The sequence below is a fragment of the Heliangelus exortis genome, chromosome 21, assembly GCF_036169615.1.
Source record: "Heliangelus exortis chromosome 21, bHelExo1.hap1, whole genome shotgun sequence".
NCBI lineage: Eukaryota > Metazoa > Chordata > Aves > Apodiformes > Trochilidae > Heliangelus > Heliangelus exortis.
In genome coordinates, this window is record NC_092442.1 from 3,814,094 (window position 1) to 3,839,688 (window position 25,595).

Genomic DNA, 25,595 nt, shown 5'->3' on the forward strand with positions numbered 1-25,595 from the left:
AAGAGAGCTGCATCAGTGTGGTGCTGGTTACCCCAGGGCAGACCTTAGCCTGAGCTGCAGGTTGGATGCAAACAGCTCAGGGAGTATTTCCAGGGGTGAGGTTGTCCTTATGTCTCTGCAGAAGAGAAAGGGATTAAGGATAACCATAAGCTGCTTTCTGCCTGCCTTACTCTTGAGGTACAGCAATGTGTCTGCTGTGAGGATCTGTCTTTAGGTTTGCTTTTCACCAGGGCCAGAGGTGGTAAGTTCAGAGCCCAGCAGTGGGTCAGTAACCCCCCAGCAGTGGGTCAGTAACCCCCCAGCAGGCTCTGAGCACCTTGTGTGGTGGCCAGGAGGTGGGCACTCAGTCTCGGTGCTTCATCAGTGCCTGAGAGAGGCTGGGACAGAGTCAGACCCACGAGCAGTTATCCAGCAGGGACCAGACAGACCTCCTGGCATCACAACCACAGCAGCAGAGCTGGTATTCACCCTTTGTTTTGAAGGATGCCTTTAGTGTGGCAGAAGAGGATGTGTCTGCAGCAGCCTGAAGTGGATTTGTGGTTCAACTGCTGCACACCCTTCTTTAAAGGGTTTTCCTACCTCCTGAGGGCTTCACTTCATCTAATACAATCCCCATAGAGAGCACAAGATGATGTGCCCGTGGGATCTGAGCTGTTTGCTTAAATTTCTGTGCCTGAGTGTCTTCTAGGTGTGTGTAAGGTGTGGCCATCAGCTGGGCTGTAGTTTTAGCTGAGCTCTCACTCCCCAGGACCTCCTCCCAGACCTCCTGGAGGTGTGTATTTAGCCACCTGCAGCTTCAGAAGTGTTGGCTGTAACGATGCTGAAAAGCAGCTTTACCCTTTGCTAATCTTCTACCTGCACCTCCAGGCAGAAGTTTTGAGTCTGGAGATTTTTTTCAGCCTTTGCATCCTCCTGGCAGCAGCTGGGAGCTGCTGCTGCTTCTGGTATTTTGTGGTATATTTCTGGTATTTTGTGGTCACTGGCTTAAGCACAAAGGGGGACAAAGTTTTCCAAGGTACCAAAGGGAACAGTGAGGGCAGAGTGGCCTCAGCTCCATGGCTGTTGGTGTCTGTTAACACCTTCTGTCCAGCACAGGCAAATTCACTCCCTAGTGAGAAATCTCTGTTCTTTGACACCTGGTTAAGTAAAGGCAGATTCTCCCAGGGCTGGCCAGCTGGTTAAAAACCCTGTGAGTCTGTGGAAAGATTCAGAAAACCTGAAAACTGGAAATGCAGCGTGGAGACCCTGACTGTGGTGTGAGTGGCACAGTGCAGAACAACTGAAACTGCCTCTGTGACATTATTCCACTTCCCAAGGTCTTTTTTTGTGCTGTGCTGATTGAACCTGGAGAAGTAAGCAGGCTGGACAACTGATGGAGCAGACTGACAACTTCTGGGGGTGTTCTGACTGTTTGCTGGGTGTGCCACTGTTTCCCTGCTTGGAGCTGCTCTGATGAAGCCCAATGGTGAGAAGGACCAGAGCTGCTGACTGCTGTCCTCACCTGGATTTTAGGAAGAGGGACAATCTGCCATGGATCTGCTCTCAGATCTTAAGGTAGCATTTCCCAGGCATCAAGTTCTCTGCTGGGATCCATTCAGAAGTACTTTTAGGAATAACATCTACTCCCTGTTGCTGTTTCCCTGCCTGGGAACGTGGTTTGTGAAGATGAGTGCATTTGTTTTGTGAGGTGCTCATATTCCTCCAGACTGAAGAGATACTGAAGCACCAGAAGTAGTTTAACTTGGTGCTTTTGCAGCTTCCTAAAGAGCTTTCATGAGAGTAACAGAAGGATGTGGAAAGAGCTTGGCTGCAGTCCTGACACCTGCCTGCACCAAACCCTGCTGGCTCCAGAGCCAGGTTCTGCCCATCCTGCCTGCCAGGAGCAGGGTTTGTGTTTCCTGAGCTGCAGGAGAGGTTTGCAGCTTGCACACACAGCCCCACTGTTAACTGAGGTTTGGAGGTGTCTCCAAAGTTGACTTTCAGGACACTTTAAAATGCAAACTCTCAACGTGGTTTCCCTCCAGTGTCTCAGCACAGGGTTTCCTTGCAGGGCTTTGTCTATCATCATAAAATCAGCAGAAATTAGAATGGTGCTGGAAATGGGAGCCCCCCCTTCCCTGACCTTGAAGTGCTGCTGTATTAGCATAGCAAATGGACAAGTGGGTTAGGTAATGATATTATTTGGATGTGGTCATGGATTGAATGAGACTTCTGGAGTCAATGTGCTTACTCACCACATGACTCATGTCTTAGTCACTTTTAGAATAAGTGTTTCTCTTTTTGGGTGCTTCCAAAATGGCATGGGTAGCTATGAGCTTAAAATTTCTACCTCCCCCTTTGATAACTGAAAAAAAAAACTTAAAAAAGAATGACTGTGGGAGGGAATACAGTCAAATCAAGGCCTTTGGGAAAGAACAGGATGGGATGGTTAATAGGACAGAAGAGGAAACAACTCTATCTGGCAAGTAGGTTCACTTCAGCAAGTTAGCCTGAATTTTGCAGCATTATGAGACTTGAATTAATTTTCTTCTTTGCTTCCTAGTCAGGCAGAGTGATCTCATGCTTCAAATCACAATTGTCAATCTTTGTTCTCAGAATACTCAGGTGAGTCCACGTTGTGGGTAGGTGCAAGTATGAGCCTATTCTTGAATTCCTGAATTTTTTATACCCAAAAGCATGGAAGTGGCCTCTGAAACACCCTTCCTGAGCACTGCAGAGCTGTCTGGGTGACCCTGAGCAAGGGTGTCTCTTCTTAACTCCTCTCTGTGAATGTTCTCTTGGCCCTTGGTGAGCAGACACCATCTGTAAAACAGGGGTAGGTGAGGGCAGGGGACAGATTCTGTGGAAATGAGAACTTCTCTTTGAAAAGTATTGGGCTGCAATTTCAAAACCAGGAAGCTGAAGAACAGGCTCTTATTGTTAAACAGAACTGGGGAAAGGATCCTTCCTTGAGGTGAGTCCTGCCAACCTGAGAGTGAGCTGTAAATGGAAATATGGAAGGAAATGTTGTTGTCCTCCTCCCCTCCTGGGAAAGGAGATCTGGGGTGGCTCCAGTGTAATTCACTCACTCCCTTAAGTATTTGCACGTTTTTAAGGCTGAGATTTTCTATTCTGTTCACACTTGGGCAGGTGAGGGTTGTCCCTTCTGATGTCCTGAGAGCATAGTTACAGTTCAACCACACTCTGAAGTGTTTTGCTGGAGCAGGACTGACATCAGCATTGCAGAGAGGAGCTGGGGGAAACTCTGGCTGCAAACAGACTCCTTCTGTGATGCAGCCTGGAAGGTGTTGAGCACCCTGGCTGGGAGCCAGGAAGGCTTTTAAACACACAACTTGCATCTTTTTTGCTTTGTTTCCCTCCCCATGTTATTTCTAGTTTTGCTCTTTGATTTCTTCCCTGCTGGCACCTAATGAAGGATATCTGAGCAGTGTCATTCATCTGCCAGTGCCACCCTGCCCTGTGCCACAGAGGTGTCTCATGGGACAGTTAATGGGAGCAGGTGTTGCTGTTCCTGGTGCCCAGGTCAGTTGGCTTCAGATTCTCCTCTGCATTTTGCTGAGCACAGGCCCTGCCAGCCTGGATGAACAGTGCTCAGACTCTGTATGTAACCAACATTCCATTTTTCCACAGCTCTCTGCTTGCTCTTCAGCTGGGTAGGTTGCATTTCCCCTCCCCTTTCCTCTTAAAGTCTTTTCACCTTTTCCCTGCCTTGAAAGATTTGGTGACAAAATGCCCAATTCAGGTTTGATTTCCAAATGTAAATGTGGAAATTTGGGTGCTGTAAATGTAGGTGCTGAGGTAATTTCCCTGTTAATAACCCTTTGCAGGGATCACCTTGAATAGTAATCTCCAACCTTATTTGAAGTGCTGGGAAGAAGAAAGCCTGCTGTGTCCTATGCTTTGCATTTTTATTGTAGGTTGGCAATCCAGGAACAGCTGAAAATTAATGTTTTTTAAATGTTAAAAAGACTTTTCACTGCAGCTGGCTTACAGAACCAAATGTGGCAGCCTCTGCAGGGGAGCCCCAGGCAGAGAGAAGCCTAAAAGTTCTCTGGATGGCTTCTAACTGCTCTCAGGTTTTCCAGGTTTTGCTTTTTGGCTTTGCCTCCTGTGTGCAGGAGCAAGGTGCTGCAGCTCTGCCCAGAGACAGGGAAGGAGACTGATTTTGCAAAGAGATGACTCTGAGTGTGCTGCTGTATTTCTGTGTTTCTTCTGTCTGTGTCTTCACCTGGGGCAGCTCCTTCAGCAGCTCCATGTGCCTCATTAGGACATCTCAGAGTAAATCCAGACTAAAGCCCACACTTCCCTCAGCAGGAACATCTTGTCAGTGGATTTAATCCCCATCCTCCTCCTGACCCTGCTGACTTGGTGACCAAAACCCTGCCTTTTTCTGCTGGTTTTGGTGAGGGAGGGGTTTGCATCATATGTTTCAGAAAGGGTCTGGCTGGTTGAGTACAGCATGAGGGATTTGTCCTGAGCCACAGGGAACAGCTTTGGCACCTTGGCTGTGGTTCTGCTCAGCCCCAAACTTTTTTTGCACAGCCAGAACCCTTGGGGTGCAACTAGGGTGCCCCAAGGTGGCATTTTCACACTTGTTTTTCTGAGTAAAGCTGCACCTGGAAACTTTTGTTGGTCCTTTAGTGCTGCAAAGCCTTTTTTTATGCTCTGACAAATGCTGAGATTATCATCAGCCTAAATTTCTGGAATAGCTTTGCAGTGACTCAGAAGCAGAGCTTTCTCCCCAGCAGCCTTTCCTAGCACTTGCTGGATAATCTCCAGTCATTGACCTTGGAGCTTTCAAAGTGCCGTTTGGCTTAAAGAGCTAAAGCTTAGGGCTTCAGAGGAACTGGGGAGCCTGCTACCCTTTCAAATTCCAAGCAGCATGGGTCATGTTTGTGTGGCCAAGGGTAATCACGGGGGCAGTTTTCCTGGTTCTGACTCCTTTGGGATCTGTTGCTCATCCCCTGGAGCCTGTTCCCTCTGTTCAGAGAGCCACTCTGCTGCTGCCTTTGATTTTGTGCAGGTTAACTGAGGCCGTGTTTTCAAGTCCCGGGGTTTCTAAGAGATGTGAGGATTATCAGGAGATGGGAGTTATCCATGTGGAAATAGAACAAATAGTTTGAGCTCTGAATTTGAAGTCCATTTGTCTTTTCTTATAGCACTCACTGCTTTTTGTCTTGCCCTGTGAAGTTCTTCTGTTGCTTTGCCTTTTGCCTTGGAGTATCCAGATTTGCAGAGCTGATGAAGACTTTCAGCCCCTGGACACTTAAAGAGATGGGTGCTGAGGTAATTTCCCTGTTAAAAACCCTTTACGGGGATCACCTTGAATAGTAATCTCCAACCTTATTTGAAGTGCTGGGAAGAAGAAAGCCTGCTGTGTTCTATGCTTTGCATTTTTATTGTAGGTTGGCAATCCAGGAACAGCTGAAAATTAATGTTTTTTAAATGTTAAAAAGACTTTTCACTGCAGCTGGCTTACAGAACCAAGCAGCTCAGTACATCCCCTGAAATACCTCCAGATCTTTCCAAGGCAGCTGAAAGCTTTTCCTTTATCTGTGAGGAAGATAAACTTCTAAGACCAACATGTCACAAATGTGAACTTGTTCTGCCTGGTGCCTTGTTCCATTTGTTGTGGGTGCTTTTTAAGCAACTGCAGGGTTGGTCTGTGCTGTGAGATCTGAGGCTGCCAAAGGTCCCTGATGCTGAATTACTTGGCTGTGTTGCTCATCTCTGGGTGTGCTTTCCCAGATCCCACTAAACCGTGGTGAGGTGCTTTCCTGTCATTGAATTTTTAGGTATTGTGCAACAACAGGGAACCTGAGCACCTGTGAGGGCCTCAGAAGCAGAGTTAACCATGGCAGTTGGTATGGAAGGTGCTGGTGGAGGACTGAGCAATATGCTGGAGAAATAAATAAACTGGGGAGGAGGGAAGAAATGGTCTGGGAATGTGCAGGCTGTGTGCTGGGTGCTGATGTGCAGCTGTGGGCTGAGCCACCACTGCTGAAGCATGGGCCTGCCTGCTCAATTTCTGTGGGGGGTCAGGCTGTTGTGCCATTCAGCTCCTCTTGAATTCTTCATTGTGCTTCCTGCATCACTGTGGCAATTTTGAGGTGGTATTACAGATCAGAGGAGAGGCTGGCTCGACTGAGATGCATCCCTTTCCCTTAGAACAACTCAATCTTTTTTTCTTTAACCTGCCATTTACATCCTCAGGGTTACAGACATTTGAAAAAGGGAATGGAAACCCTCAGTTTGAAAGATGTCCTAATTCTGAGGTAGTTATTTTACTCATGAATCGATGGAGTCTGGCTGCTGCCATGAATGTTAATATTTTACAGATAATCTAAGCCTTTCAGACTTCTGCAATCTGACATTCACAGTTATTTTTTTTTTTCTTTTTGAAGCACAGTTTGCTGGCTGTTTAAATGCCATCTCCAGCAAGCTGTGCTCTCTGCTCCTGCTGCCTCCTTTCCTGGGACTCATGGTGCCTCTCAGCACAGCCAGTGACAGCAATCATGACACCTCCTCTTCCTCAGACTCAGCACCAGGAGCCTGCTCCCTCCTCTGCACAAATTCTGCATGACCCTAGAAGGAACCTCTCTCTTGTGTGAATTGATGTTGTTCTTGCTCACCTGTGCAATCTCAGGCTGGAACAGCAGATACTCTTCCTCTTGGCTGCTTTTCCTCTGGATTATGGGGTTCAGCTTTCCCTGGGCAAGTTGCATTTGGGGCACTTCCAGCACTCTTGCTGGATTTTTGGAAGAGGAGGTTGGGGTGTGCTTCTCTCTGAGGTCTGGGTCAGCAAGTGCCAGATGGAAGCAGCTTTGGAAACAGGGGTCTGGAGTTTTGGCTCTGCTCTGACATCAAACTGTGGTTCAGAGTTGTTCAGCCTGTGTGTGCCTATTAAGAAGCCTGGTTCCTTCATTTTGCTGTCCCTAGGGTCACTTGGATGATGGGCAAACCACCCAGTAAGGCTGGGGACATGCTGGGACATCCTCTGGGTGGTCATATAGCTCCAGCCTGCTCAGTGCTCTCTGCCCAGCCTGTCAGCCTCCATCCTCTTTTCTTTCCTTGCCACCCTGCCAGGCTCCAGGGTCCTTCCCCCCCAAGGCTTTTGTGTCACTTGTCACAAGGGCAAATGGGATTTGTTATAACCTGGTTATAACCTGCAGGGATGGTGTGGCCATGGGGAGGTGGGTGCTGGGATGTGCTGGCCTTGTGGTTATTACTGGTGTGTTGCAGAGATGATGAGGGGAAGCACCACATCCCAACAAAACCCATGGGGTCTGTGGGCTGCTTCTTACTGACTCTTCTTCATTCTTTCCCAGATGGAATTTGCAAAATAAAAGCACTTCCAGTATTCACACACTGATCAGCAGCTCTAAAAGACCAAAGGAGAAGCAAGTGTTGTCCAGCATCAGGGGCTGATCTCCACAAGTCTCATGGAAGCTCTCTGCTCTAAAACACTGCAGCATGAAAGGAGTTTGTAGGCAGGGCTTGGGTATAAAGGAGCACAACTCCTCCTGGATTCACTGTCCCCACCAAAGTTGGGGAAGTTGTGCCCAAGCTGAAGTGCCCAGGGCTCCAGTTTCCCTGGCACCCTCTGGAGTGTTCAGTGTTAATGCCACCCTCACTCAGATTTGGCACTCCTCAATATTTTCGTGTTACAGGAATTTCCTGAAGTAGAAACTTTTTCTTCAGAGTAATTTTTGGTTGATTATTGCTTATATATGCAATTAGTGCAATTGCATCTGATTATGCAGATTTATTTGACCACATAATTAGAACATGGAGGGCTGAAATATAATGCAGTTGGGAAAGCTTTTGTGAAACTTCCTGAGCTCAGTGCACAGGTGGTTGTTTAGCTCTCCTGCTCTGGGCTGCTAGACTGGATGGAGATTTTAGTTCAGCAGCCTGGCTAGTTTGAAAACATGTTTTAAACATGCTGTTAATTACTGTTACTATTGGTTTATGGCCTTCATGGTGTGGAGGTGTGTATATTTTATATTTTTTTATGATATATTATATTTATGATAATATTAGGAGCCTGCTGTTGAGCTCAGCCCTGCTGTCTTAACATCTACATCCACACCTTATACCCAGGGACATGAAAGCTTCAGTCCTGCAGCAGGACCCCAAATCCTGTTTGCAGCCAGGGAAGAGAGGGTGAGTGAGACAAGCACTGAGTGCTGGGTCCTCAGGGTGCTCACTGTAATTCAGAGGCTGAAAATGGCCCTGAAATCCCTTTTGAGACCCCCCCTGCCTTGGTAAGGACTGAGGAGGAGGAGGAGGAGGGAGAAATGGTGTATTTTCCAGATTGTGGTCTGGAGATATCTGTTGTCACTCAAGAAATCTGGCAGAAGCAGGGACCTGAACCTGAGCTTTTCAAACTCCTCAAGCAGGGCTGGAATTGCCAAACTCCTGCTCTTTGTCATTCAGTGGCTGCTTTTAAAGCTGTGCTGGGAGCTTCCCACAAGCAATCAAAGCACCTGGCTTTTATCATCTCATTTTCAGCTGTGGCAGAACAGCCAGGCTCAGTGCCAAGAGCTGCAGAGAGAAAGGAGGAAAAAGCCTGGATGGTTACAGCAGGATTGAGTGATTTCTCAGCAGCACAATTGGCTGTGCTCTGAAACCAGAGCCTTGTGAGCCCCAGGATAAAGCCACAAGGTATGGTGCATGTGCAAAATCAACCCCCCCACAATCAGTAGAGTTTTGTTTATTGTTTGGGTTGTCTTAATGTTTCCTGCTTCTAGTCAGGACTTGGTACCAGCAGTGATTACCCTGTTCCTAGCAAGAAGGCAGTCCAAATGCCTGCTCTGGTGTACATCTCTCTTCATTATCTCTGCAAGGGCTGCAGGGATTTGCTTTCTTCTTTGGCTTCACAGGGCTGCAGCTTCTCACTGGGCTGGGCTGGTGGATGTCTGAAGCTGGGTTTCACAGGGACTGAGCAGCTCACCTGCACCTCAGGTCTGATTCTTGTAGTAGCAATGGGAGGAGAGGCTGAGAGGAGGCAGGCTCAGTGCCCTGCTTGGCATGCTGAGGGTGAGCAGAGCTGAAATGAAGGCCAACGTGCCCCGAGTTCAATTGCTGCTGGAAAAATGAACCCTCTGGCTGCTCTGCCACCATGGCAATGAGCCCCACAGCTGGCTGGCTCCTTAGATCTGAAGAGCTCTGTGTTTCAAACCACTTAGTGATGGCTCATGGCTGTTTAGATGTTGATCTGGTGCATGGCTGTGGGACATAAGTTCCCCCTAAAGCTTCTCCAGCTGGAAGAAGTTGGAGTGAGCTGGCTGGATTGGGACAAGGACATCCCCTGGGTATAAAAAGTTGCTGGGGTCAGGTGGGGGGGGGATATGGAACTGTCTCCTTCATGTCAGGGTTGTGGGCTAACACTGAGTGCTTGGGGATGTCCTTCAGACCCTACTGCAGGGAGCACAGAAGATTCTGAGATGGAAACAGCCATCTGTACTGCTTGCTGTGGGGAGACAGTTTGGGCTCTGCAAAGGACTTGCTGACCTAATACCTCAAAACTGTTGCTTGAGGAGCTGCTCAGGACTTGGCAGCCCAACCCAGGACTTGCTGCTTCTCTCCTTAAAGGGAGTTTCTGGTGCCTGTTGACAGCAGGCAGAGCAGATTCTGCCTCCTGGCTGTGCTGCTCTGAGGGAACATCTGAAGGAAACACAACCCCAGCACAGGGTGGTACCAGGCTGGGCTGGATGTGCAGCCCAACTCTGCCCCAAGGCAGGGTGAGCTGGAGGTCTGACCTGAGCTGAAGGATTCTGGTGATGGAGATGAGACCCCTCTGCAGGCAGCAGATGGTGCATCCTGCAGCACTGCATCTTCAGAGGTGGTTGAAAACATGAGAGCCCTGTGCTGCAGAGCATTCTTTCCTGCTCTGGACCACACTGGGAAGAGTGAAATCTGGTTTTAAATTGAAACTGAAATTAGCACCCAGGAAGCAGCAATTTAATTCTGCAGTTGTAGCTCCCTGTTGCATTTTTGTGTTCTGGAGGTCTTTTCCAAAGCAAAAGCTGATTCCCACATGCTGGTAATCATTAAGTGCCTGGTGATTTGCAACTCAGTGCTGCTTTTATACATGGTGGGCAGCAAAGTTTTAATGTGTGTTTGCACACAGGCTGCAACTGTGGGAGGCCAGGGGCAACCCTGGAACCAGATTTGCTTTTAAATTCTGCCTTTACTGTTGGCTACATTGCAAATTACAGAGTGTGGAAGTCACCAGCCTTGGCTTGCCTTCCAGGCCCCTCTGTGACACTCTCTAGAGCCCCACAGGGCAACAGGGAGATTATTGTGGAGATGTGTGGATTTGTTGTTATGCACATTGGGTTTGGGTGGATACCAGAACTTCTTGCACCTCATTTATAAGAATTCAAGAGGTCAGAAGTCTGCCCCTTCCCCCTTGGCTTGCTAAGGACCTGTGCTTCTCCCTCTGTTGGAAGCTGTGCTTGAGTGTTGGTCTCACTATGGAAGGAGAAGTTCTCTTGAGCTGTGCCACTTGTTGCACCTCAGCTAAATTCTCATCTTTATCACTCTCAGTGCTTGGGGTTTGTCTTCTCTCTGAGTGTTTGCAGCTTGTTTCCAACCTGCCACTGGTTTGCCTTTGCTTTTTTTTATGTTGGAAGAAGCCAGAGATGGGTATCTGAGTTATCTTTGTGTGGAGTGAACATTATTACTCAGTTTACCACTGTTTGTGTTTCCTTTTAGGGATTTCATGGAGCCATTCCTCCATGCCAGGTGCTGGCTGTGAGCCCTAGCACTGCAGGTCTCAGCAGTGCCATCTGAGACCAGGCAGGTGATGGGGGATTCTCCAACAAATTCCATGGATACAGGCACAGCCACGGGCTTCAAGGACACCCAGACTGAGCTGGCAGAACGGGTGGCAGCCATCAATGTGACTCTTGGCCCAGCCAGAAGAGACCAAAATGGTGAAGAAGAAAATGACACAGTCTTTTCTGATAATGTAAAAGAAATCCAAAGAAATGGAGTGGAAAGCGAGGTGGGAACGGATGAATTTCAACAGTCAGAAGATGCTCATGGGAAGCATGGTCCCAAAAGACCTCTCACTAGACCTGTCCTATCAAGTAGGAAGTTGTCTCTTCAGGAAAGATCATCAGGAGGTTATTTGTCTTCAAGCACCACTCCAAGTTCTGGGCTTTATGCCACGGGGCCATCTCCAAGGATCATGAGGAGACCAACAATAGAATCCAATCGGGTCTCCATATCAGATTCTGAGGTAGGCATGGTCACCCCTTAACTGTGGTGGTGATGTTAAAATCCTTCTAAAGGGGCAATGGGGGAGTCTTCAGTCTTTTGGAGCAGTAGATCTGAAAATACTTGGTTTTGTCTAAGGGGAAAAAAAGTCCTTGAGAGCAGGGATTGAATTAGCTTGGAAGAGCTGAACACCTTTGCATCCGTTCCCTGGTCCTGACATTGGTTCCTTCAGCCCTCACCTGCCTGGGATGGTCCCACTGAGGGGTTGGAATCTCTGTTGTGTAGTGCTAGCAGGCAGAAGGGCTGTGACCAAATGGCTTTGGTCTGGTGTCCCTGCTGTATGTGCCCTTGAGGAGTTTGTCAGTCACAGGAGCTTTGCTGCTGGTATTTAATGGATTTAAGGCTCTGGAGATTATGTATCTCCTATTGTGTTTTGACACTCTTGAAAGCATGGTTTAATTTTATAAAGAGCTTAAATACATTGGTGTTTCCTACCCCTCTCAGGGTTTTCTTTTGTTTTTAAAGCCTTTCTAGCAGCAGTGGTAACTGAGGGGTGGGTTTCCTAGCCCTATTTGTCTTGTGTTTCTGCTCCTGGAGGATGAGGCAGGGCAGAGAGAGGGCTGGGGGATGTGTGAGTGCCCCAACTCCACAGCCTCACTTGGAGGTGCCATAGCAGAGAGGAGGCAGCATGCTGGAGACAGGAGCAGTGGTGGCCTGGACCTGCTGGCCTTATCCTGCAGGCATCCCCTGCCCTGGTGTCTCTGAGCCCAGGAAAAGCCTCTGTTTCTTCCTGTGGCTGTGAGCTTTGCTCTGGTGAGGGATAAACACTTTTCATGGGCATTTTTGTTCTCTTTTTTTTTCCTCTAGAACTGGTGGTACAGCATTGCTCATCCATGATTTCCTCTCTGCTGTTGTGCCTGGATGCTGAAGCAGAACAGATAGAGCAGCCAGGGGTTAGGAGCAGTTAAGTGTCCAACTCTTCCTCACCCATTTGATGGAGAAAGTTGCTGAACGTGCCTCTGCTGGTGGCACAGGGTTTGCTCTTGGGCACTGAGGAGCTCCCAGCCACAGTGTCTAAATCCCACTCTGTTCCTGCCCTGGGTCAGAAGGGACTCAAATCACTTCAGTCCAGACTTCATAGATCATAGAATTTTCAGGATTGAAAAAGGGACCTTTAGGATCATCCAGTTCCAACCCCCCTGCCATGGGCAGGACACCTCCCACAGATCAGGTTGCTCAGAGCCCTCTCCAGCCTGGCCTTAAAAACTTCCAGGGCTGGGGCTTCCACCACCTCTCTGGGAACCTGTGCCAGGGTCTCACCACCCTCATGGGGAAGAACTTCTTCCTGACATCCAATCTGAATCCTGAATCCATTCCCCATGTCCTGTCACTCCCTGACATCCTAAAAAGTCCCTCCCCAGCTTTTTTGTAGGCAACTTCTGCCAGTGTGGGGCCAAGTGACCTGGAGCTTGCCATCTGTATGCCTCAGTGTTACCCTCCTGAAAAGTGGGTGCTCTCCCCTGGCACCTCTGGGAGGATGGGTGCTGTGCAGGAGCAAATCAGCTGTTTCCCTCTAGGAAGTCTTGCAGTTCACATTCTGGTGGGATGAGCTGTGGCCTCTCCAGCTGAGGATCTCTGCAGCAGGTGCACTGCAGAGCCTGCAGCTTCTCTGCCAGCAGCCCTGTGCTTAAATAAGGGAGATGGGGAGGGAAAGGAGCCAGGACTTGGCAGCAGACTTGCCCTGTGTGCCAGCTCTCCCCTCCTGCAGTGCTTGGGCTGTGCCAGGAGGGAGGTTTGCCTGAAATCTGTTGCAAAGTAACTGCAGTGGGGTGTGCCTAGCACATTCCTCTCTGCAAGCAAATTTAAAATGCTCTCTCCTCTTCCCCAGCATCTGCATCCTGGGGAGCAAGAGTTCCTGCCTTGGAGCAGGGAATGCTTGGTTTGAAATGCAGGGGGAGCCCTGGATTTCTCTGCTCCTGCTGCAATTCTTTAGGCAGCACTGTGCTTTTCCTGGTCACTTTGATATCACTATTTATTTCCAGCTCTGCTCCAGTGCAGCCCAAATGCTTCACAAAGCTGTGCTGGTTGGAAACCATCATTCATATTAATGGGGAATCACTGCAGCAGGAGGGGGAAGGGAGCCTGGGAGAGAGCTGTGGGTGTTCAGGGCTGGGTGGGAGCTGTGCTTCATCTTTCCAGCTTCCAGGGAGAGAATCTGGGAGCTGGGAGGAACAGCAAAGGGCTGGGAAGTTCTATGTTTTTTCTACAATAGTTTGAGGCTGAGAAGGGGGTGACTCTGTGAGCATCTTTGTACAGACTGATGGGCACCAGACAGAGCTTGTCCCCCCCTAAACCAGCAGGGTTGGTGCCTGTGAAAGGGTGGGGGTGCTGCTTGTTGGAAAGGGGTGTTTGAAAATGCAGTGCTGTGATTTTTGGGTTTATTTTCTTTTTTTTTTTTTTTATTCTGCCCTGCCACACCGACCTTTTTAGGTAGCCAAGGAAAGTCTCACTTGGACAGGGGCTAAAAGAAGAATAACCCATGGCTTTTCCCAGGCTTTCTTCCCAGCACAGTTGGTTGCTTTCTACTTTCTCTTCTCTGCTCCCTTCTCCTTCACATGTTCCTTTTCTCTCCCTGCATCCACCCACTCCCTGGCATCCCAGTTCTTCAGCCCCCAGAGTCCATGTGCTCTGCCCACCCCCTGGCTCACCAGGAGCCGTGGGCTGGGGCTGTGTGTGCTGTAGCAGGAGAGGATGAGTCAGGCCAGGGGGTTCTCTGTGCTGCTGCTGGGCCAAGCAAGCAGGGAGGGGGATGAGCTGAGGAGGGAATTTTCCTGTGCTAGATATCCATGGCTTATCCCAGAGGCATGGAAAATTAATTCCTTCTTTGTCCTTTCTTTTTTTTGCTTTCCACATCTTTATCAGAGATCTCCTGCTCCTTTGGGCCACAGTTTTGAAGCCATTGGTGTCCAGAGGCAGTGCTTTGGTGCTGCCTCAAGTTTTCTCTCTCCTCCAGTCTCTGGGAGCTTCCTGGTTACCTTCCCAAGGCTGTGATTTCCTCACCCTGCACAAAGGCAAAGCCAGGTGGGACCAGGGCACTTGCAGGGACCAAGCTCCTATGCAGAGTGGGCTGGAGAGCCTCCCCTGCCAGCCCCACAAGTACCCCAAAAGAATTTGGGGACCTTACTGTGGTGCTCAAACTGGAGCTCTCTTGAAATGATCAAAGCTCCCTGGAAAGCATTCTTCAAATAAGAATCCCCCCCCCCAGACATTGCTAATTTCTTGTCCTTGTATTAATTAACCTTTATTTAAAGTTATATTCCCAACTTGTCTAAGGGCAAGGTTTGAGAGAAGGAAAAACTCCCTTCTTTTAGGGGGCAAAATTCTCATTTGTGTATTTATGGATGTAGGCAGTCTGATTCCCTACAGAAATATTTCACTTTAGAAACCAACTCTGGCTCCTCCTTCCCATCCCACACAGCAAAGTCTCAGTTTCTTGGGATTTCTCTCACCCAGCAGTAGCAGCAGTTGATTTATGGGCCTGGACTCTGGCTTTCCCTGTGCTTTATGATTTTTGATTAATTTTTATTTCTTTTTGGCATTGATTCCTCCCCTCCCTCTCGAGTAACACCTTGAACATATTAACAACTGGGGCAGCTTGGGTTTTAAGGCAAAGCAAACATTGCACACTTGGATGGACAGCAGCAGTCTGACCTGCTGGCAGCTTTTCATTAACAGCTCTCATTAAGGTTCTTGCTCTGTGTTTATCAGCAGCTGCAAACAGATCAGTGAGATGAAATCAAGGGGATTGTACAATCTTATCTCTAACACACACTTGGCCCAAAGGTAGAGGTGCTTTGCTCTGATAAAGGAACAGTACAATTCTCCCACTTCCTGCAAGAGAACCAAACAACACCCTGACAACCCAGCAACACGTGGCAGGAGTTGCCTGTGCTGTCAATTATGGTTTTTCTGCAAGGCAAAGAGGAAAAAAAAGGTTGAAAGCACCTATAATCCAGTTTAACTCCTGCTGCACTCAGCTCAAAGCACCACAGAAGCTGAGGCAGTTGTGTTTCTCACTGGGAATGGTCTGAGTGGAGAGCAGTGGATCAGGCAGGGATGTGGAAACTCAGCTGTGCTGCAGACCCTCTCTTTACCTTTCCCTCCAACCCCCTCTGGCTGTTCCCACCCCAGTTTTTATCCATCCCTTTCACAAAGCCATCCCTCAGGGGTGGGTGTCCTGGCACTGCTCACAAGCTCCATTTAGCAGGGATGCTTCAGGTGATCTGGGATGAGAGGGGCAATTTCTAGGCAGAGGTAGGAGGGATGGTGGGGAGAAGAGAGTCAAGGAACTGGTTCCTCAGGCCCAGGGACAAGGCACAGTCCCTCCTCAGTTGCACAAAATGCTTTGTTAAGGGGGTTTGCCCTGCTGGATGGACTAAATCCCACACAAAGGACTCTTCTCCTTCAGGATGGAGAAAAAAAATACAGCCATGGCTCTCTTGACAGTGTGTTGGCAAGAAACAAAAGCAGATTTTGTGCTTTGGAGATGCCACCCTGGCTTGAAACAGGGCACTGGGTGCAGACCAAAGAGTCCATGGCTTGACAGGAGGCTTGATAACAGGACCTGGTCATTGCTGGATGGAAGAGCAGGAGAGCCTGAGGTGGTTGGGGGCTTTCTCAGGGTTTTTTGCTTTTCCTGCCTATCTCAGCTGCTCTGGTGAGTGTTTCCCTTCTCCCCATCTCTGCAGCACTGCAGCTGGGAGAGGTGCAAAGCTCAGGGAAACTCAGGGCAGGAGACACAAACAAAATTGTTTCTGCTCCAGTTGTGAAAATTCACCAGGATGCAAATCACCACAGCCTGGCCCTGGGAAGTGAAGCTGCTGACACAGGGTTTGCTGGGGAGTTTGTCATCCCCATGGTGTGCTGTGGGGAGTCCTTCCTACAAAATTCAGTGGGATTTTTATTTTCCATATATTTCAGTGGCCTTGTGCTTTAATATCTTGGATTTTGCAGGGTCATGCTCTCTCCTCTCCTCGTTCTGATGGATTGGAATTTGCCTTTGGAAAGACAAGTGCTTTGCTAGCAGCAGAATTAATACACTTCTGTGGCCCCATTACTCACAGTTGGCTCTTCTTCCCTGTCAGGGTGGTGGAAAAAACTTGTTTCACTGGAAAAGAGAAAGGTTTAAATAATTCCTTGTATTCCTGACAAGCCCCAACTTGCAACCTGACCAAGTCTTCAGTTCCCAAACATTTATTCATCCTCCCTGTGATGATTGCTGGCATTAGGAGTGCTTTCTGGTTGATGATGGGGAAAAGTCAGGTGTCATCCATCACATCCATGTTCTGATGGATCCCAAGAGGCAGAGAATGTTGCTGTCAGTGGGGATGGGGCTCTAACACCCCCTGTACTTACAAACAGACTGAAGGTATCTGCCACTGCTTCTGTAGATTGCAGGATTGCAGGGCCAGCTAAGATTTTTTTTTTTTTTTTTTTTTTTTTTTTTTTGGGGGGGGTTGGGGGTAATCCACCTGCCTGCACCTTGTACATCAGCCTTGCTCCCCAAAAAGTGCCTGGCACAGAGGTTGGAAGTGAATTTCCAGCTTGCTTTAGTGCTTGGCAACCTCTGGGAGAAACAGCATCTTTTGAAACGCCACCTGGGGAGGTGTCTGGTGTCTGGAAACTGCCCCCTTCCCTCACCCCACCCAGTCTGGGGCTGTCACCTCCCCTGCAATGCAGTTAAATGCTGTGTGTCAGGTCACACAGGCAAGAGCCCCTGCAGCCAGTGCTGCAGAGATCCCTCTGACTCTTTGCCAGGAGCTTTGCATTGCAGCAAGGTTTGTGCTGTCCTCCTAAGGTGGCTGAGGCAGAGGCAGATCCCCTGGGTGCTCCCAGGCAGTGCAGGGTGCTCACCCTGTGCTCATCTCAGGGGCTTGAGCCCCCACCCAGGGCTTCTGCAGCACCTGGGATTTTCTGGTCCTTAATGAGTGTGGAGGAGTCAGCTCCAAGTGCAGTGGAGCCACAGAGGTTTTGCTGCTGCTGTGAGAGGAAAGTGTTTGGTGGTAGCTAAAGAAGAGGTGGACATGGCAGAAGATGGCTCCTTGGCTTCCAGCTGTTGACACCTGGGGCCACCAGCACCCCCAGGTCTGTCAGATAACTTTGTCACAGCTTGCTGGGGGTCTGCACCCACCACCCTTCCACCCCTTGGGGTTTCAGTGGCCAGCAGAGACCAGGTCTGCTTAGGGTGGTTTATTTTGGCACATCCTGTGTTGGCTGAAGGGAACCCATTATTCTTTGTGCTGTGTGACACAGGGGTTTGGCTCAGTGTGTCCTCCTCAAAGAGCAGCTTGCAATCCAGCCCCAACCTTCCTGCCTGCCCCACAGAGGGTCCCTGTCTTTGCTGGGCTCATGTTGGAAAGGGGATGGGCTCAGGCTGTGACCCTGGTGCTGGTGAGGATACCTGGGAGCACCCCAGGAGCTGGGGATGGGTGGGTTTCTGCTTGGTCTTGACATCCCTGCCAGAGTCACAGGGATGAAGCTGGAACCATGCTGGAAAACTGGGATGAGGGGGCCTCTGGTGTTCTACCAGCACAGCCAGAGTCAGAATTCAACCCAAAATTACTTTGTCTGGGGCTGCCAAAAAGGAAAAAAAAAAAAAAAAAAATCAGTGCTTATAGTATAGCATAACCAGTTTAAATAAGATTTAATCTTTCATTATTCAGCACTTTGCCTCTGCTTGTTGCTGATTCAAGCTCAGTCATTTCCTTTTACCAATGCTCTAATTATGTTCTTCTTTTGATCTGCAGGACTGTGTGCAATTAAACCAGTACAAGCTGCAGAGTGAAATAGGCAAGGTATGTTACTGGAGCTTGTGTTTGTCACAACCAACCTGCACAAACACACACACACACACACACACACACGAGTGGGAGTGGAAAGCCTGTGCTATTCTGTGAGTCCTTGCAACTTGGGGTTGTATTGGGGTGGGTTTTTATTTTTTTTTTTTCTGCCTTGTTAGTTTGAGCAAGTTTTGTTCAAGGTCAAAGTGAAGCTACTTCCTCTGAAATCTAAATTTATTTTCCTTCCCTCAGAAGGTGGTTAAGCTGGCTCCCTTCCAGAGGGCTGGCTTGCCAGATATAATGTTTAAAAGCCTTTGAATTAATAGAGCCCAACAAGGAAAAAAACCCAAAAAAGATCAGGGCAGGTGTTTAGTCCCCCTCAGGACTAGCTTCAATTTTTCAGTCCACAAATCAAATGCTAGTTTATTTCTAATCCATTTCTAGTTTATTTCTAATCCATTTCTAGTTTATTTCTAATCCATGCTTATAAGTTGCAGAATTATTTAGTGGAGATTCTTCCAAAGTTATTTAGAGGGCTGGGCTGGCAAGCAGCTCAGACACCTGCACCTTTGGACATCTGCCACCACTGCAGATCTATCCATGGGCAAAGGTGCTGCTGGAAGTGCTGCCTTCCTTTACAGTCAGGAGAGACTGCACCCTGAGCTGCAGAGACCTTCATCAGGAGTTTCATGACCCCAAACTCCTCTCCAAAGAGGTTGGTGGTACAGCAGATACCATCTGGAACTCAGACAGAGCTTCAGGCCCTCCAGTGGCTTTTGTTATTGTTTATTTTTTAATTGGCTGGGTTGGAAGGGACCTCAGAGCTCATCAAGTCCAACCCTTGATCCACTCCCCCCGTGGTTCCCAGCCCATGGCACTGAGTGCCACATCCAGGCTCTTTTGAAATATCTCCAGGGATGGAGAATCCACCCCTTCCCTGGGCAGCCCATTCCAGTGTCTGATCACCCTCTCCAGAAAGAAATTCTTTCTAATGTCCAACCTAAACCTCCCCTGGCACAACTTGAGACCTCTTGTGCCCTCTTGTCTTGCTGAGAGTTGCCTGGGAAAAGAGCCCAACCCCCCCCTGGCTCCAACCTCCTTTCAGGGAGTTGTAGAGAGTGATGAGGTCTCCCTTGAGCCTCCTCTTCTCCAGCCTCAACACCCCCAGCTCCCTCAGCCTCTCCTCATAGGATCTGTGCTCGAGTCCCTTCACCAGCCCAGTTGCCTCCTTTGGACCTGCTCCAGGACCTCGATCTCCTTCCTAAACTGAGGGGCCCAGAACTCTCTGGTGGATTTGTCCCTGCCTGCTCCTTTCTTGAGAGTCACAGTGAGAAGATAGGCCCCCAGAGGTTGGTAGAGGGGCTGCTGTGCTTCTGGATCAGCCAGATAGCTTGCCAGCCTCCTTTGTGATCAGGAATTTCATTTCAGCTCTCAGGAAAATCAAGAGAAATGTTTTGAAGGGTGTTCATCCCATTCATTTACTCAACAGGCACTTGTCAGGGGTACCTGGCCATGGTGTCAGGTCCTGCTTGGAGTGTTGACACAGAACTGGAAAAAAAATAGTGATTTGGGTAGAGTTTGGCTTCAGGCTGTGAGTGGAGCTGTGGATACAGCAGAAATCCAGGTCTGCAGCTGCCTGGGCAGCATGTGGTTGGTGGAAAGCAAGCAGCTGGTCCTCACTGAAGTCCATTTGCTATCAAGAATTGGAGAGGTTTTGGGATGAAAAAGGTCTCACACAGAAGTACAGGAAGGATGTTCACACAGAATTTCCAAACTTGCACCAAAAAGCTCTGCTTGAAAATAATTCTTTCTGCTCCCCCCCTACGTGTGAGTTCAGACAGACACAGCAGCTTTGGCTCAGGGCAGGAGGTGATGGGCTAACACTCAACTCCTCCAGACATTTTTAGTCCTCAAGCACCCTGTGGCTCCAAGAGAGATGCCAGAATGTATGACCTGACACCCCCTGCAGACTTTGTTCAGGGGTGGGCAGGGCTTAGGGCCTTGAAGGTTTATTTTTCCCCCCTGTGTAAGTCCATGGTCTCCCAGCGATGAGCAGCAAGGAGCTGAGGTGAAGCCTCTGAACTGACTGTGCAATTTGTTTTTCTTTTTAGGGTTCCTATGGTGTTGTGAAACTGGCCTACAATGAGAATGATGACCAATACTATGTAAGTGCCTCCTCCACTCCTCTCTGTCACCACTGCTCCTCATTCCTCCTGCCCTCCCTGAGACCTTGGCCCCCTCTGCCTTGCTTTTAACAAATTCATTTCTGACCTGGGGCTCTGAACCCTCCCTGCTTGGCCCTGGAGCTGAGCAGGAGGGAGCTGGGGTGAGCTGCCTCAGGAAGCAGGCAGGGATTTGGGAGGTAGGCTGCAGAAGCTTGGTGCTGATTTCTCTTGACATTTTCTAGCTATGAAGCAGGGCACCTGAAATTAGAGGCATGTGGGTGGTGGTATTCAGCACCTGCTGTGCCTTGGAAGCTCAGTCTGGAAGGAGCAGGGATGTTTTGTAAGGAAATGGGGGCATTTATCAGAAAGCTGCTGAGCAGAGTGTGTTCTAACTGGGCAGTGCCTGGCTCCCCTCTGGGATTCCTCTCCATAAGCTGAGCAGAACCTTGCTTGCCAGGTCATGAGGTGTAGGACAGAAGGCACAACCCTGGGCTTTGAAATATTTTGCTGAGGTGAAGCCAGAGTTGGAGAGTCTGGGATTTAAAAAGGCTGCTTGTGCTGACAGCTCCTTCTCTGGCCCTCTCCTTTCAAAGGCAAATGTGAATCCTCATCATCCCAGCTGGAATTCCTGCAAAATCTTCTTTGCAGATGTGCCCACATCCCTGGCCTTGCCCTGTGGCAGGTTTTGCTGAGGCTGAGAACAGGAGCTGGGCAGCTGGCAAAAGGAAAATATCCTTGTGGCTGTGCCTGAGGGCTGGGAACAGCTTTGAGCAGGGGCTCTGGTGGATCCCAGAGCTGGTTCTTGCAGTGCTATAAAACCTGAACCCTGCTGCCCTCCCTGCAGCTCTGCCAGCCTGGCCCTGGGCTTCAGCTGCTGCTACAATGGTGAGAGGAGTCAGGTTCTGCCTTTGCTGCCAGGATCATGGCTGAAAATGTGAAAATGGCTGCAAATCAGAGCAGCTCCCTGTCCCTGGGGCTCTTGTTACAGAGGGGAAGAGGAAGATGCTGCAGAGATGGGAAGGGTGCTCAGTCCCTGCTGCTCCTCAGCCAGCTCTGCTCCCTGACTCGTGGCTTTACAAGTGACTTCCCAGGCTGGAGGAGTGGGCTGGGAATTGTTAGCATTTGGTAGCCCTTCTGTGCTTCCAGCAGGCATCAAGTTGCAGGAGAAATGATTTGAAACAAAGGATGGAAGAGATGAGACAAAAATCTGGACAAGGTACCCCAGGTTTTGCCAAGCAAAGGAACCACAGTTCTTTCCATCCCCTGTGCTTTCCCAGCTGACTCACCCTCAGCACATGCTTGCTCTTTCCAATGGTTCCCTTTTCTTCACTGCCCTCTGAGTGTCCTGAGTGGGATTTTTTCCTCCAGAGAGCCATGGTGCCAGCTGGGACTGCTCTGATCCCTCTGTCCCAACATCAGGGGCACTGCCAGGAGCAGCAGGAGGGACAGGGAACACATCACATCCCATTTATTCCCAACTGGAAAAAAAAATGTATTTGAAAATTGTAATCTTTTTCTTTCTGCCCTTTTGTTCTGGGAATACTGGTGCTGCCCAGGGTGGTGTCACCACTCCAGGGAGAGGTGGCTTTAGGTTCCCATTACCTGCTGTGATTTGGCTGGAGGTCATTTTGGTGTAGAGGCTTTTGAGGTTGGGTTTTTTCCTGACTCAGTTGCTTTTTAGCAGTGCAGAAAAACAGATCCCTGCTAAGCAGAGTGAGAATGAGAGGGAAACCTCCCTGCAATGTAGCACTGCCCACTTGACACAAGTGAACCTTTATTTTTGTGGGCTGCATCTCTTCATGGACACAATGCTTTGGCTGCTGAAATCAAAGCCAAAAATGAAAGCCTGTGTCCAGGTTAGCCTGGTGCCTGCTAGGTAATCCCCACTTAATCTCCATTTCTTTTTCTAATCTAAGCAAACACTTTAAAGCTACTGCAGCCCACGAGTGGTCCCACACCTGGGGGCACCTGAAGAGGGAAGATGCTGGGAGGTGTGTAGAGTATTCCAGCAGGTGGAGAGGTGGGAGCAGAGCAAGAGCATGGGCAGTGTCTGCCTGCCTCTTATCACAGTGAGTGTGATATGGGAGAGGAGGGGGCTGCTCTGCTGCTGAAATCTGTGATGCCAAAATCTGCATTTCATGTTCCTTGTTGCCCTTTTGGAAACAAGGGAGCTTTCCCCCTTCCCCATCATTCTAGTTGCCTACAGTTGTGTTTTCCTGGGAGGACAAGCCATGATGGAGACACCTCCACTTTTCCAAGACTTTAATACAGCCCAGGAGCTGGCAGACCTTTTAAAGCTTCAGAAAAATAGCAGCAAATTGCAGAAGTGGCTGTTGGTTGCTTGGCTTCCCACACGCTCTCCCAGCACCCAGGTAACTTCCAAGCTGCTCTTCTGAGGCCTTGGGCTTGATGTTCCCTGGAGGTCCCTTCCAACCCCAAACATTCTGTGATTCTGCTCCTATCTGAGTGTTGCAGCAATGCCCCCAACCCTCAGGGGGGCACCTGATGCAACTGGCCCTGGCCAGCAGTGAGTAAAAGCAATTGCAATGGGGATAGTTGGGGAGGGCCTTTTTCTGTGGGTTTATTTTCCCCCAAATTTAGCTCCAGGGGGCTGTTTTAGTAAAAAGCAATAAGAGAGGATTGTAGGAAATGAGCCTGTGGTGAGCAGCACCTAATAACCAGTTCATATGTGCAATGTTTTATATGAGGCCAGGGTGTTGCTGCTGGCCCTAATTTCTTTAAGGCTGCAATAAAAAGGAGCAAAACTTAAAAGAAAGCAGATTTTTTTTCATTTCTAAATAAAATTCTGATTGTGATTCCTAATTCTTCCTAAAACCTGGGGCCCCTTGCTAGCCCTCTAGAATTTATAGGTACCAGGAACTATATCTAGCTGCTGTCAAAACAAAAGGAAAGGTTTGTGTTGCTTTAATGAGTTTGGGATCTGGCCTAGAATTAGGAAAAACTCTCAAGCAAAAAAGCTGATCACCACATTTAGGAAAAATGTAGATGGGTTGTATTTACTCTCTGGGTTTTTTTTTTACCTCCCTTTAAAGATGCACAAGCACTTCCAAGAGCTTTATCCCTCATTGCTGGGGAGGGGGCTGTGAAGGTGTGCAGACTGACATCAGAAGAAGCAGAGAACATCTTAAACTGAGAAAACTGAACATCCAGCACCAAGTATGTGACCCAATTCTCCCTCCAGGGAGGAGATGCAGAGCTGGCACCCAGAGCAGAGGTCCTGGGCACTGCATTTCATCCCTGCTGGGGCTGCTGGAGCTGTTAGAGCAGCCCTGGTGGGGCTCTGCCTAGAAACACTTTAGTGCTGGAAAGGTCTCAGTGCCACAGTTTGCAGGAGATGCTTTGACAGTGACTAAGGAGATAAAAATAAAAGCCAAGCTCTGTGAAAAAGCAGCAAATAAAAAGCAAAGGCAAATGTGTCCAGGCAGAGATCTAGTTTGGAGTCATTGTGCTGATAGAATTTGATTCTGTGGTGCCTCAGGTCATGTTTCCTTCCTATTTCCAATCTCTAAACCTGCTTGCAAAGAAAAGTGGTTCTGATGGGCATTTGTTATGCTACTTCTGGACCAAAGAGTCGTAGGTTGTCTGTGGGATTCATTCTTTTCTTTTTTCCTTTTTTTTTTTTAAATCTGGTTTCCTAAGAAACAAGGTTGGTGTGATTGTGAGCCCTGCCTCTGTTGGTCCCTTCCCACCTCTTCATGGAGGGCTCTTTTCTCCCAACACTCAGTGCTGGGGAGAAATTCCTGCCACGTTTTTGAAATGAACTGGCTGAAGAAAATGCTGCTGCTGAGGGAAAGGTGCCCAGCACCAAGCCTTGAACTCTCTTACCCCTTGGAGACTCCACTTCAGTTGGGTCAGGGTTTAACACTGGCCCAGCAATTAAACTGAATGCCAGATGCTCTTTATTAATCCCTCACCCAGATAAAGAAAGAAGAAAAGGGAGAGACTTATGGGTTGGAATTGAAACTACACAGCTTTAATGAAAAAGGAATGATAAAAAGGAAAAATGACTAAATCTACACAAATATACAGGGAAATTGATGCCACGTTCCTCCCCCCTTTCCCTCAGTAACTCTCAGGTCACCAGCAAGGCTGCAGGGCAATCCAGGCTGGACTCCTGGGGTCAGGAGCTGGAGGCAGGAACACAGGGATCCAGGCTGACCTGGATCAGGACCACAGGCAGATGAATGAAGGGAATCCTCCCATTTGCTGAAGCAAACAGGGACAGATGAAGAAGGAAGGGGTTTGACCCTCAGATTTATACTGAGTGTGATGTGTATGGGGTGGAATGCTCTGTTTGGTCAGTTTTGGTGATTTATCTTGTCTGTTCCCCCATAAAGGAGGGTTCCAGGTGTGACTTCTTTACTCCTTTTCTCCTTCCAGAGGGGCACAGCCTGCAGATGCAGCTCCTGACAAGTGGTGTCTGGAACAAAAGGTGACAAATGGAGAAGCAAGATTTTAGGGGCAGGGCAGAGCTTCCTTCTTAGCCACTTGGTGTCTGTGGGATGCTCTTTAGGTTGATAGCAGTGACCTTTGAGCAACATCCCACTCCCCTGCCAGCTGCAGGGACTGTGAACAAGTCTTCTGCCCTTGAAGTGCATGGGTCCCTGTTAGAGAACAAAATGACATTAAAGTGCTGTCAGAGCATGCAAGGGACAGGTGATAAGTTCTCCTGGCTCCATTTTATCACCTTTTCCTCCCCCAAATAATGACCATTTTGCTGTTATTACCAGCAGCAGGGTGAGGGCTCGAGGGCTCCCTGCTGTGTCCCAGACACCTCTTTTCTCCATCAACTCCTTTCCCTGGGGCATCCTCAAGGAGCAGCTTCCCTGTGGCTTCCAGCTGCAAGGTTTTAAAGAGAATTATATTAAACTTTTAGAGTACATCTAAGGAAAGTACACAGTTCCTGCTGCCTCCCAAAGGGAAATGTCAGGACTCATGTCCTGGTGTTGGAAGGAAGGTGGAGGCCTGAGTGGAGGAAATCTTGGCTGATCTTTCAGGTCCCTTCCAACCCTGCCCATTCCATAATTCTGTGCCACCTCCTTTAGGCTCCCTCTTTTCCTCAGGAAGCTGAAGCAAGTGCTTGCCAGTGCAAAGGGAAAATCCCTTGGCTTGGCTCTGAGCTGGTTCCTTATCAGAAAGGCATTATCTGGGTAATTAGCTCTGCCTCTGAGTACAAATGTCTCTGGCTCTTTCATGCCTGTGAGCCTGGAAGGAGAGGTTTGCTGAAGCATCCCTGCCTTGCTGCCATTATCTGCAGCTCCACTTCAGGGAGGAAGCCTTGTCCTGCCAGCTTGAGCTGTAATTAAAGTGAGGCTCCACTGCTCTTGTGAGAATTAAGTGG

At 48.9% G+C, this 25,595-nt stretch overlaps 1 protein-coding gene across 6 annotated transcripts in view; it reads left to right on the forward strand.

Annotated features, from left to right (window-relative positions):
- CAMKK1 (calcium/calmodulin dependent protein kinase kinase 1) overlaps window positions 1–25,595 on the forward strand; it is a 79,282-nt gene that overhangs the window by 23,155 nt on the left and 30,532 nt on the right. For 5 of the 6 annotated variants that reach the window (XM_071764939.1, XM_071764935.1, XM_071764940.1 and 2 more), the window contains 3 exons: window positions 10,723–11,251; window positions 18,036–18,083; window positions 20,180–20,233. In XM_071764939.1, coding sequence (XP_071621040.1) covers window positions 10,814–11,251; window positions 18,036–18,083; window positions 20,180–20,233 — 540 coding nt within the window. In that variant the 5' untranslated portion in view covers window positions 10,723–10,813. Of the gene's footprint in view, window positions 1–2,542; window positions 2,605–10,722; window positions 11,252–18,035; window positions 18,084–20,179; window positions 20,234–25,595 lie in introns of all 6 variants that reach the window. The other variant, XM_071764937.1, reaches the window with a different exon arrangement.